The 13025-nt window shown below is 42.5% G+C and overlaps 1 protein-coding gene across 3 annotated transcripts in view; it reads left to right on the top strand.

Moving 5' to 3' along the window:
- The first annotated feature begins 265 nt into the window (after positions 1-265).
- The window catches only part of Pspc1 (paraspeckle component 1), a 79868-nt gene continuing 67108 nt past the window's right edge, over positions 266-13025 (top strand). The window contains exons 1-2 of one of the 3 annotated variants that reach the window (XM_031362295.1): positions 266-870; positions 6018-6319. In XM_031362295.1, the coding sequence (XP_031218155.1) occupies positions 502-870; positions 6018-6319 (671 nt within the window). In that variant the 5' untranslated portion in view covers positions 266-501. The remainder of the gene's footprint in view (positions 871-6017; positions 6320-13025) is intronic. The other 2 variants (XM_031362296.1, XM_031362297.1) reach the window with 2 other exon arrangements.

Raw genomic sequence — 13025 nt, 5'->3', positions numbered from 1 at the left:
TTTTCACATCGTACTGCACACAAACACTTTGTTCCTCACATACAGGTTCTGACCTAGGTGTCCCAGGGCTGAGGACGGAGGATCGAAAGCTAAGGACAGTCTCGGATATATATATATACGTCCATACACATCCAATCTGCATAAAGCAAGAAAACAAAACACCCCCCTCCCCCAGTAGCCTCCACTATCTTAGGTTGAGATGTCCCCAGGACTCTAGGGCTCGCCACCGCGTGCGCACGCGCCATGCTAGCAAACGGTTCGCGGCTATGGGATTTGCGCAGGCGCGCCGCGGAGGGGCGGGACTCTCGCCCGCGTCTCTTCTTCCAACTGCAGTTTGAAGCAGCGCCATTTTGAGCACTCGGCCACCGCGGGCGTGATTGCGGGGAGGCTGGGCTCCCCTCCGTTACCTGGCTTTCCTTGCTTCGTTTCCATAGATACATGTGGAGACGTGTGTACATTGACGTCTAGGCCGCATCCAGCATCCCAGGCGAACTTGCTAAGATGATGTTGAGAGGGAACCTGAAGCAAGTACGTATTGAGAAAAATCCGGCTCGTCTTCGCGCCCTGGAGTCCGCGGCCGGAGAGAGCGAGCCGGTGGTCGCGGCGGCCATGGCGCTGACGCTGGCCGGCGAGCAGGCGCCGCCATCCGCGCCTTCAGAGGAGCACCCGGACGAGGAGCTGGGCTTCACTATCGACATCAAGAGTTTCCTCAAGCCGGGCGAGAAGACGTACACGCAGCGCTGCCGCCTCTTCGTGGGTAACCTGCCCACCGATATCACGGAGGAGGACTTCAAGCGGCTCTTCGAGCGCTACGGAGAGCCCAGCGAGGTCTTCATCAACCGCGACCGAGGCTTTGGCTTCATCCGCCTGGTGAGTCTGCGGCGAGGGCCGCGGCTTGGCGCGAGGGCGTCGCAGGGTTTCTGCCCTCGCCCGCCCGGAGCTGCTCGCCGCGGGCTAACTTCGGGAGCGCGCTGCGATCGCAGGGGGCGGGGTCACGGAGGGCCCGCGGCGTCTGGGTGGACCGCCCTGCGGGACAAAATTTTGTTGTCACGGAGGTGACTTGGGAATGAACTGTAGGAATTTTGGCAGCGGACTTGTTCCCTTAAAAGAACGATCCGTATCTTCCTTCTGCTTTCAAGGGGATGTTCCTTGAAGGACAGAGTGGTGCAGCTCAGTGGCAGGACCTGGCCTAGCGTTAGCCTGCTCAAGGCCCCGGGTTCCTCCTCCAGCATCTTAGCAGGTGTTCGCGCTCTGTTTCTGCCTTGCCTGCTGTCTGTCTACCCTAAGCCATCTCGGTCTGCAAACTCCTGAGAGTAATTGGGGGCAAGGGTGGGTGCGACTTATCCTAGCATTAAAATACTATACTATACCCTCTTAAATTTAAATAAAGAAAAAATTCCACTTAGGTAAAAAATATGCCTAGTTTCTCTGCTTGAAGCACTATTCATTCATTCATTCATTCATTTTTGTTTTTTTTTTCCAGACATGGTTTCTCTATATAGCCCTGGCAGTCATGGAAATCACTCTGTAAACTAGGCTGTAAACTAGGCTGGCCTCAAACTCAGATCTGCTTGCCTCTGCCGAACTCTAGCACGCGACCACCACCTAGCTTACCCCTGATAGGTTAATTGCAGTTTGTATAAATTTTTATCCATATTTGAGACAGCCTCGGTATATATCCCAGGCTGGACTGGAACTCAGGAGCCTCTGAATTATGAGAAGCTTTCTATTAGAACCTTTTTTTTTTTTTTTTTTTTTTTTTTTTTTTTTTTTTTGGTTTTTTGAGACAGGGTTTCTCTGTATAGCTCCGGCTGTCCTGGAACTCACCCTGTAGACCAGGCTGGCCTCGAACTCAGAAATCCGCCTGCCTCTGCCTCCCGAGTGCTGGGATTAAAGGTGTGCACCACTACTGATTCTTCACTTTCAAAATTTTGTTGATGTGAATTTAATATATAGAGAAAATTGACTGTAATTGATTATATTTTGGGGACAGATACTTGAATATATAAGTGGCTTCAAGAGAAGGATAAATAAATGCAAGGTACTAGTGAGACTGGAAAATTTTCTTAGAATTAATCTTAAATCTTTGGTAATAGTAAATATTTACTTAGAAAACATTTAGTTTAATTTTTTTGTATGTTTATGGGTATGGATACAGTATTATATCAGTGTTTATAGTTAATAAGTAGATAGTAGAATGGCTTTAAAACTGATAGGAATTTTGCCTGCTTTGTATTTCTAGAGATTTCCCAACTCCCCTTTTTAAGGGTGGGTGCGTAGCCAGCCTTCATAGTGTTGAGGTTATAGATGTAACCAATGCTCTCCTCTAGAACTACCTTTATTATCATCTCACTGAGTGTTAGTGGTGCACATCTTTAGTCCTAGCACTTGGTCCTAGTAGAAACAGACGGATTTCTGTGAGTTCGAGGCCAGCCTGGTCTACAGAGTGAATTCCAGGACAGCCAGGGCTATACAGAAACTCTGTCTTGAAAAATAAAACAAGGGGCTGTGAGAGATGTCTTATCGGTTAAGAGCACTGACTGCTCTATGGAAGGTCATGAGTTCAAATCCCACCAACCACATGGTGGCTCACAACCATCTGTAATGAGATCTGACACCCTCTTCTGGTGTGTCTGAAGACAGCTACAGTGTACTTACATATAATAATAAATAAATCTTTAAAAAAAAAAGAAAAAACAAAAAAAATGTATTATCATTAACTTTAAAATATATGTGTTCATGTTTTGCCTGCATCTATATACTATGGGTAGTGACTGGATTTTTGGTTTTTTAAAAAAACAGAAATAGATTAGAATGTGCTTTTTAAATCTCAGGTATGAGGTTATGGGGTTGTCTGAAGCAGCTGATTATGATTTGCCTCCTGCACTAGCAGAGGCATAGTTTTGCCAGCTGCAGATAGTTTCTAGGATTGTGTGATATTTGGAATTCTGGGATCTTCTCCGAGGGTATATAAATGCTAGCACCTGCCGGGTGGTGGTGGTGGCGCATGCCTTTGATCCCAGCACTTAGGAGGCAGAGGCAGGTGGATTTCCAGGCTAGCCTGGTTTACAGAGTGAGTTCCAGGACAGCCTGGGCAACACAGAGAAAAACCCTTTCTCGAAAAACCAAAAGAAAGAGAGAGAGAGAGAAGCAGTGGTAGCACTCCTAGGCGGGATCGTAGTTGTTGGCTGTCCATGGGGTGATGGTGGTTTGTTAGTAGTTGGGCTTAAAAAAGAAATTAGGTTTAGCAATCTCTCTCACTCTCCTCTCTATTCTTTCTTTCCTATCTAGTGATAGGGTGTGAACCCGGAGAGATAAAGGGTGGGGAAAAAGAAGAACCCACAAAGTAGCAAAGACCAGCTACAACCATTTGTGTTCCTCATGTCCGTGGAGGACAGAAGTCGGACTCTCTTCAGCTAGAATTACAGATTGTGGCAAGCCATTATGTAGGTGCTGGGAACTAAATCCAGATCCTCTGAAAGAGCAAGTGCTCCTGACTGCTGAGCCATCTTTTAGCCCCTAGAAATACATTTTTTGTTTTTTTTTTTTGTTTTGTTTTTTTCGAGACAGGGTTTCTCCTTGTACCCCTGGCTGTCCTGGAACTCTGTAGATCAGGCTGGCCTCAAACTCAGATATTGGCCTGTCTCTGCCTCCCAAGTGCTGGGATCAAAGGTGTGGGTCACCACTGCCCGGCTAGAAATACTTTTTAAAAAGCATTTTAAAAAGCATTTTTGTTACTTGTGCTCATTTGTATGTGTGTGTGTGCATGACAGCATATGTATAGAGGTCAGAGGACAACCTGCTGGAGTTGGTTCTCTCCTTCCAGTATGTGGCTCCAGGGAATACAATTTAGGTTGCCAGGCTCCACAGCAAGATGTCTTTACCCATCTGTCTCCATAGTTCATAGAAATTCTTTTTGTTTGTTTTCTTTTTTAGTTTTTCGAGACAGGGTTTCTTAGAAATTCTTTTTATTTGGTATTATTTATTTTTGGAGACAGGTCTCATTATGTAACCCTGTCTAGCCTAGAACACACAGAAATCTGCCTGCTTTTCCCTACCAAAAGTATTGGGACTAAAGATGCCATGTCTAACCTTAATTCGGTAATCTTTTTTTTTCTTTATTCATTTATTTTATGCATATGCGTATACCACCATTGCTCTCCAGACACACCAGAAGAGGGCATTGGATCCCATTACCCATTACAGATAGTTGTGAGCCACCATGTGATGCTGGGAATTGAACTCAGGACCTCTGGAAGAGCAGTTAGTGCTGAGCTATCTCTCTAGCTTCCTGGAATTTGTTCTGTAAATTAGACTAGCTTTCAATTTGGAGGTCCTCCTGCCTCTGCCTTTAAACCAGTGCTGGGATTAAAGGCATGTGCCACCACTGCTCAGAGTATATAAGCATAAAAAAGCTCTTCATGGATCTTGGAGCACAATAAAGACCATTTCTACTAACTATATTATCAGTTGTTTATCATTATATATACTTACCTTGTACTACAAGGTACATCTTAAGTAGAAAGGAGTTTCTCTTTCATTTTTTGTTAGATTTATTTACTTGTGTGTTTATATGTTTGCATGAGGATGCATGCACATGTGGAGGTCTAAAAACACCTTTGGGCAGGGCAGTGGTGGTGCATGCCTTTGATCCCAGCACTTGGGAGGCAGAGGCAGGCGGATTTCTGAGTTCGAGGCCAACCTGGGCTACAGAGTGAGTTCCAGGACAGCCAGGGCTATAAAGAGAAACACTGTCTCGAAAAAAACAAAAGAACACCTTTGGGAATCTGTTCTTTTTTACCTTTTGGTGTGTCCTAGGGATCAAACATCAGTCATCTTGCTTGGTGACAGGTGCCCTTACCTGCTGAGCCATCTTACTGGCCTAATGTTTGTTCATTTTGGGAGATAGTGTCTCATTGCAAATCAAATAACAAATAATTTGTGGACTGCAAACAGGACTTCTTCCTGTTAAGAAGTATATATAGGTACTTACAAACTAGAAAATACACTCATTTGTGATAATAGAGAACTTTATAGCTGTGCACAATAGCAAATGCCTATAAATTGCAGCATTTGGAAGGGAACTGTTCAAATCTGAATGTGTATCACTTGCTTTTCAGTATAATGGGGAAAACTTAGAGTTCATGATTTTGAATTTGATTCCCTCTCGTAATAGTAAAAAATCCATAGCCCAGGTAGGTATTTCAGGAGGAGTGACTAACAAGACCTAATGGTAGTATTTGCAGATAATGTGTGGACAGGCTAACATTAAGAGTATGATGTATCATCAGGCATGGTAGCACACACTTGTGTCTCAGCAGTCACAAAGCAGAATCTCAGCACTCACAAAGCAGAAGCAGGGATGTCTGTCGGGTAGGGTTAGGGGAAGGACAACTTAAAAGCTAGCCTATGCTACATGGTAAGATTGTCTCAAAAAGCAGTGTATAAATAAATGAACTAACCAACCAGTGTCAAACATTGAGGTATGTGTGAAAAAAATACTGTTTTCATGGTAGTTCTAGAAATTGATACTTGTTCTCAAAAATAGTATTTTTTGTTTTGATTTTCAAGACAGAGTTTTTCTGTGTAGCCTGGTTGCTCTGTAGGCCATGCTGGAATTGAACTTAGAGAGATCCATTTACCTCTACCTTGAATGCTTAATGACAGAGGTTTTTTTGTTTTTGTTTTTGTTTTTGTTTTTGTTTTTTTTTTCTAAGACAGGGTTTCTCTGGATTGCCCTGGCTGTCCTGGAACTCACTCTGTAGCCTAGGCTGGCTTCGAACTCAGAAATCCCCTGCCTCTACCTCTCCAGTGTGGTATTCGTTTTGTCTTTGTTTTTAACTTAAAATGTTCACAATGACGTTTTGAATACCTAGTAAGTCATGTGAGGCCAAAGTTAAAGATGAAAGGGACTTAGTACCTGTTTTTCAGCGATACCCAGTCTTCTTAGAGCCAGACCACTATTTTAATTTTTTTGTTACTCAACTTTTAAAAAATTGACTTTTCCTCTTAAAAAGGAATCCAGAACACTGGCTGAAATTGCGAAAGCAGAGTTGGATGGCACCATACTGAAGAGCAGACCTCTCCGAATTCGCTTTGCTACACATGGAGCAGCCCTAACGGTCAAGAACCTTTCTCCAGTTGTTTCCAATGAGCTTCTAGAGCAAGCATTTTCCCAGTTTGGTCCCGTAGAGAAAGCTGTTGTGGTTGTGGATGATCGTGGTAGAGCTACAGGAAAAGGTTTTGTAGAATTTGCAGCGAAACCTCCTGCACGAAAGGCTCTGGAGCGATGTGGTGATGGGGCGTTCTTGCTAACAACGTAAGTTTTAACTTTCTTGTCCTCTGTCCAGTTAAATATGGACTTGTGTGTGTTGGGAATTGTTTTTTGTGTGTTTGTTTTTAATTTTATTAATTTTTTTTGAGACAAGATCTTTCTGCATGTAGCTCTTGATGGCCCTAAACTCACTATAGAGACAGGCTGATCTCAAACTCAGAGAAACTACCTGCCACTGACTAGTGAGCACAGGGATTAAAAGTGAGCATGTGCTACTAGGCCTGCCTTTTTTATTTTAAAGACAGTTTTTGTTTTTGAAATCTAGGCTGCAAATGTTGGCTTTGAATTTGCATCAGTCCTTCTGCCTCAGCCTCCCAAGTGCTGGGTTTACAAGTAAGTGTGTGCTATTATGTGTGGTTGGTTCTGGACTAATATTTGTCTATGTTTGCATAGGATAAGTAGATACTGAATACTCATTTTTTTGTGCTATTCACTAGAAGTCATATAGAGTAATCCTAAGAAATTGTAGCTTTCTTTGGGTATAATTTTCTTATCAAAAACCATCTTGTTTTAAATGTAGAACCCAATGAATGTTTTTGGGTACAGAGTCTTATCTTTACAGTCCAGGCTGGCCTGGAACCCATCTTATGTATAGCAAACACTGAGTTACAATCCTCCTTCCTTAGCTTCCCAAGTACTAAAAGTTGTGTGGTGCCTAGCTAGTTCAATGAAGTATGTTGCTGTTTTGAGACATAGTCTTGCTGTGTAGACCAGGTTGGCTTCAAACTTTTTTAAAGATTTATTTATTTATTTATTTATTATAAGTACACTGTAGCTGTCTTTAGACACACCAGACACACGTCAGATCTCATTACGGATGGTTGTGAGCCATCATGTGGTTGCTGGATTTGAACTCATGAGCAATCGGTGCTCTTACCTGCTGAGCCATCTCTCCAGCCCCTGGCTTCAAACTTTCTATGTAGCTGATGACTTTGAATTCATTCTGATGGTAGTGTATTTGTTTCATTACAGATGTGTGCTGTCATACTCAGCCTTGGAATAAATTGCTGATTGTTTAGGTTCAGGACCTGTCAGACTGTTTTACAAAGTGGTTATATCACTTCTGACTCCCACCAGCAATGAATGGCAGGCTTTAGCTGTTCTATAGTCCTACCAACTTCTGTTTCTGGACTTAAATATGTGGATAAATTTCATTGCAGGCTAAATTAGATTTTTTTGTGATGACAAAGGTTGAACATCTTTTTTGTGTACTTTAGGCCAGTTATATCAAATAACATACAATCATGAAGTATCAGAAATTTTTCACTCAAAAAAATTTTTTTTTTTTTTAGTTTGCCTTTATGAAATACATAATCTAGGTTCATGCAGTATTGTGGGGTTTTTTTTTTTTTTTTTTTTTTTTTTTTTTTTTTTTGAGACAGGGTTTTTCTGTGTAGTCCTAGCTGTCCTGGAACTCACTCTGTAGATCTGGCTGGCCTTGAACTCAGAAATCCGCCTGCCTCTGCTTCCCAAGTGCTGGGATTAAAGGTGTGTACCACCGCCCCCCAGCATTTCTTTTTCTTTTTTTTTTTTTTAAAGAATTATTTATTTTTTTATGTATATGAGTACACTGTAGCTGTCTTCAGACACATCAGAAGAGGGTATTGGATTTCATTACAGATGGTTGTGAGCCTCCATGTGGTTGATGAGAATTGAACTCAGGGCCTCTGGAAGAGCAGTCAGTGCTCTCAACTCCTGAGACATCTCTCTAAGCCTTGCAAATATTTGTTTCGTTTGTGTCTTGCATTTTTTTGTTTTGTTTTGATGTAGGGTTTCACTATGTAGTCTCTGTAGGCCAGGTTAGCCTTGAATTCCCAGAGATCCCCTCCCCTCTCTGCCTCCCAAGTAGTGGGAATAAAGATTTAAAAGAATCACATCAGGCTTGTGGTATGTGTGCACATGACTTCAGTTTACCTTGGAGACTAGAGTTGTCAGGCATTAGATAGAGTCTCCTCAGCCTGGAGTTTAAGGCAGTTGTGAACTGCCAAATACGGGTGCTAGAAGCTGAACTTGTCTCTTCTGCAAAGCCAGGATGTACTCTTAACCACTGAGCCATCTCTCTAGAGGTGTGGTTGAGACCTATGGGGGGGTGGTATCCCATATCAGATATTTACATTACAGCTCATAACAGTAACAAAATTAGTTAGGAGTAGTAACAAAATAATTTTATGCTTTAGGGTCACAACAGTATGAGGAAATATATTAAAGGATCGTGACATTAGGAAGGTTGAGAAGCTCTGCTCCAGAGCTACAATAAATTTTTTTTTTATTATGTATATGAGTACACCAATGCTCTCTTCAGACACACCAGAAGAGGGCATCAGATCCCATTACAGATGGTTGTAAGCCACTATGTGGTTGCTGGGATTTGAACTCAGGACCTCTGGAAGAGCAGCCAGTGCTCTTAACCCCAGAGCCATGTTTCCAGCCCACATTTTAATTTTTTAAATAGTGATTTTCAAAGAACAGCAGTAGCTGGAGTTTCTGGTACTCCTGAACCACCTAATGTGGGTTTTGGAACTTGAACCTAGGGTCTTCTGGAAGAGCAGTATTGCATTTAACTGCTGAGTCATTTATCTCTACCCTCAGAGACCTAGAGGCATCTCACTTACTGCTCACCTGCTGCTGACAGGTGAGGTGCATCAAAGCACCGCCCACCCTGACCCCACAATCCCTACTTGTCTTGTTCAGTCCCTTGCCTGTGTTCTCCTGTTCCTTCTCCCTTTCCCTCTCTCCCTTTCTTCCTTCCTCCTTTTCTCTCTCCCCCCTTCCTTTCTCTCTCCTTCCCTCCTGACCTCCTTCCTTGTCTTTTTTTTTTCTGTCTCTCTCCCTCATGTTCATACTCCAAGATGACTTTTTGCTGCTTCTTACTCAAGTAAAGCTCCTGCACTTTGTTGTGTGGCTTCATTTCTTAGCAGCACAACTTGGCCCAGGCCTGCAAAGATACCCTACCCTTCAATGCTTTGACCTATCACCTGATGACTTATTTAACCTAAGTCCTCCATTATTCTCCACAATAGAATACCTCTCAAGTTGCTAACAAATAATGGCATTAGGTAGGAAAATGGGGTGGGAGACATCTTACAAAATTGAAATGCCAGGGTTTTTTTTGCTTTTGTTTTAATTAGTATGTGTCTATGTAAATATCAAGGGCCAGAGATCAATGTTGGTTGTTGTCTTCTAGAGTGGGTCACCTTGTTTTTGAGACAAGGTCTCACTAAGACCTGAGAACCACTGATATGATTAGCTATGCTTGCTGGCCAGTGAGCTCTAGGTATATTTCTGTCTCTGCCTTTCCAACTCTGGAATTACAGGTACCTGCCTCACTTGCCTTTATAATGGATGCTGAGGATTGAGCTCAAATCCTCATGTTTAAAAAACAGGTGAGATAATGGACAGAGGAAGCTTCCACAGAAGTGTTAGGCATGGTGAGACCACAGACCAAGGGTAAAATGGGGCAGTCCCTTAAGTACATTATACCTCAAATCCCTCCTCTTTTATTATGTGATGTGATAAAAAGGCTTGTGACGCATCTTGGCCTTTTTTTTCCCCTGTGTTTATTTAGGGACAAGACAAAGGAAGAGTTAGGGGGAAATTGGACATTTTGTATTTGTCAGGTTCTGTTACAGGAGGCAGTCCTTCCCTGCCTCCCCATTAAAGAAAGGTGTTCTCTAGCACACCGGGCTAGAAATCAACCTTTTCTCCCTCTTCTCCATTCTTCCTTTCAATTATTTAATTTTAATTTTATGTATATGTATTTTGTCTGCATGTATTCTGTACCACGTGCATGCCTCCTGTTGGTGGACCAGAAAAGAGGGTTTGATCTCTGTTGTGAGCTGCCATGTGGGTGTTGAAAATTGAACCTGGGTCCTTTGGAAGAACAGCATTGCTCTTAAGTCCTTTCCAGCCCCACCCTCTTTAATTTTATTTTTTAAATGGGTTCTTCTGCAGCCCACTTGGCCATGTAGTTTAAGATGACTTAGCTTAGGTTTCTCCTGCTTCTGCTTCCTAAGTGCTGAGATTATAGGCACTGCCATGTTCAGTTTTACTCAGTTGGGTCGGAACCCAAGATTTTATGTATAATATGTAACTCATTTTGTGTTTTTCCTCTGCTTAGGTTACACCTGAAGTGTTATTTATTTATTTTATGTGTGAGTACACTGTAGCTGTACAGATGACCATGAGCCATCATTCATGTGGCTGCTGGGAATTGAACTCAGGACGGCTGGCTTGCTCCAGCCCCACTTGCTCCAGCCCCACTTGCATAATACACTGTAGCTGTCTTCAGACGCACCAGAAGAGGGCGTCAGATCTCATTACGGGTGGTTGTGAGCCACCATGTAGTTGCTGGGATTCGACCTCAGGACCTTCGGAGGAATAGTCAGTGCTCTTACCCGCTGAGCCATCTTGCCAGCCCCCGACTTGCATTTCTTTAATGCATCACTGTTCTGAAGGCATATTACTTGCATTGTGATGAGCTGATAGCAGAGAAAGATTTTAATATTATATTGCCTGTCCTTCTTACTTGACTCTTCTCATGAGCTCTCCCTTCCATGTTACTTAAGACCATAGTAATGTAAGAAGGCTTTCGAGGCATATCTATCAGTAACCATTCCTGTCTCTTCTCAGACCCTAATTTGTTCCTTGAGTGTCCTGTGGCTTCTATCCTTCATCATCATGCCTGATGTAGGTCTCATTTTAGGCTTTCCTGTTTGTTTATTTGAAACAAGGACATGGCCTTTTGTAGCCCAGATTGGCCTAGAACACTCCTCATAGCTCAAGGATCACATGGCATGAACTCCTCATCCCCTTTCCCCTATACCTCACAAGAATAATATAGACTTGTACCACCACCACACTCTGCTTGCCTTTTTTTTTTCTCATCTCCCTCTCTTGGGAGGGATGGGGGGGGCCTCCCTCCAGCTCAAAGTTTGTTTTGTTTTGTTTCCAAATACAGGTGGTTGAGAGCCATCATGTGGTTGCTGGGATTTGAACTCAAGGACCTCCCAAAGAGGAGTCAGTGCTCTTAACCACTGAGCCATCTTACCAGCCCGCCTTTTTTTGGGACAGAGAACGTGGATTCATTAAGGAAGATTGAGAACTGTTTAAAGTGTATTAGATTACGTATAATAGAATTTTTTTAAAAATTGCAAAAGGGAGGCTGTTATAAAACTCCAAAACAAAACAAAACAAAACCCCTACCTTCCCCCCCTCTGTTTTCTACAATAAAACCCAAAAACTAAAACCAACCAACCAAACAAACAAAAAACCAAACTACCTTCCCGTTCTCTGATTTGTACAATAAAACTCAAAAACTTTTAGAAAAAAAAAAAAGGGAGGCTGGAAATGGCTCAGTGTTTAAGAGCATTGTTTGCTTTTCCAGAGGTCCTGAGTTCAATTCCCAGCAACCACATGATGGCTCACAACCATCCATCCATACTGAGATCTGATGACCTCCTCTGGCATGTAGACATACATGTAGATAGAACATGTACATTAAATAAGTAAATAAATCTTTAAAAAGAATTTTTAAAAACTATCATGTGGGTTTTTTTTAAATATTAATTATATTCTGAGATTTATTTTATTTATTTTTATGTGTATAAGTATACTGTGGTTGTACAGATGGCCGTGAGCTATTATGTGTGTGGCTGCTGGGAATTGAACTCGGGACGTCTGCTGGCCCCGCTCACTCCGGTGTGATTCACTGTAGCTGTCTTCAGGCGCACCAGAAGAGGGCGTCAGGTCTCATTATGGGTGGTTGCTGGGATCCGAACTCAGGACCTTTGGAAGAGCTGAGCCGTCTTATCAGCCCTATGTGGGTGTTTTATGTGCACACATGTCTGTATATCATGTGTGCACAGTGATGATTTTGCCATTTGGGTTTTGGGAATTGAGCCTGGGCCTTATGGAAGAATAGCCAGTGTTTTTAACCACTGAGCCAGTCCTCTAGTTTCTGTTGTAGAATTTTAAAGAAAGATGATTGAACAGTATTGCTAGATCCAGGAAGACTGAGAAATAGGCAAATGTGAGTGAAGTGGTAGGACTGAGGTATGAAGCCATGTATACATACAATCTGGATCAGATAAGATCTTTGTATATGCTGGGAGTTGAACCCCTAATCTCCTGCCCTATTTTTACTCGAGACAAGCTCTCACTTAGACACAGATCAGGAACTATATACATTTATACATACTGTGTAAGGCTGACATTCATCCCTCTTTAGCATCTGTAGTACTAGAATTTCAGATGTAAGCTACTGTTTGGTTTCTGTTGCTGCAGAAAAATAAACTGACCAAAAGCAACTTAGAGAAAAGGTTAGCAGAGGCTGTGGAGGAGTACTGTTTACTTGCTATCAGTTTGTTCAGTGTGCTTCTTGATATACCTCAGGACCATCTGTCTAGGGGTTTTGCCACCCACAGTGAGCTCAGCCCTTACACACCAGTCAAGAAAATGTTTTATAGGATTGCCCATAGGCTAGTTGATGACATTTTCATAGTTGAGATTCTGTAATAGTTACTTTTCTGTTGGTGTGATAAAACACTTATGACAACTTAGGAAAGGGTGAATGTATTTGGGCATACAGTTCCAGAGGGAGCCATCAGTTCTATGATGGTAGAGTGAAGAAGGCATACCTGTTTGAGCAAGAAGCTCATATCTTGAACTGCAAGCACAAAGAAGAGAGAGCAAA

This window comes from Mastomys coucha, unplaced genomic scaffold (assembly GCF_008632895.1).
Source record: "Mastomys coucha isolate ucsf_1 unplaced genomic scaffold, UCSF_Mcou_1 pScaffold9, whole genome shotgun sequence".
NCBI classification, from domain to species: Eukaryota; Metazoa; Chordata; class Mammalia; order Rodentia; family Muridae; genus Mastomys; species Mastomys coucha.
This window is presented reverse-complemented; position numbering and strand designations above follow the sequence as displayed.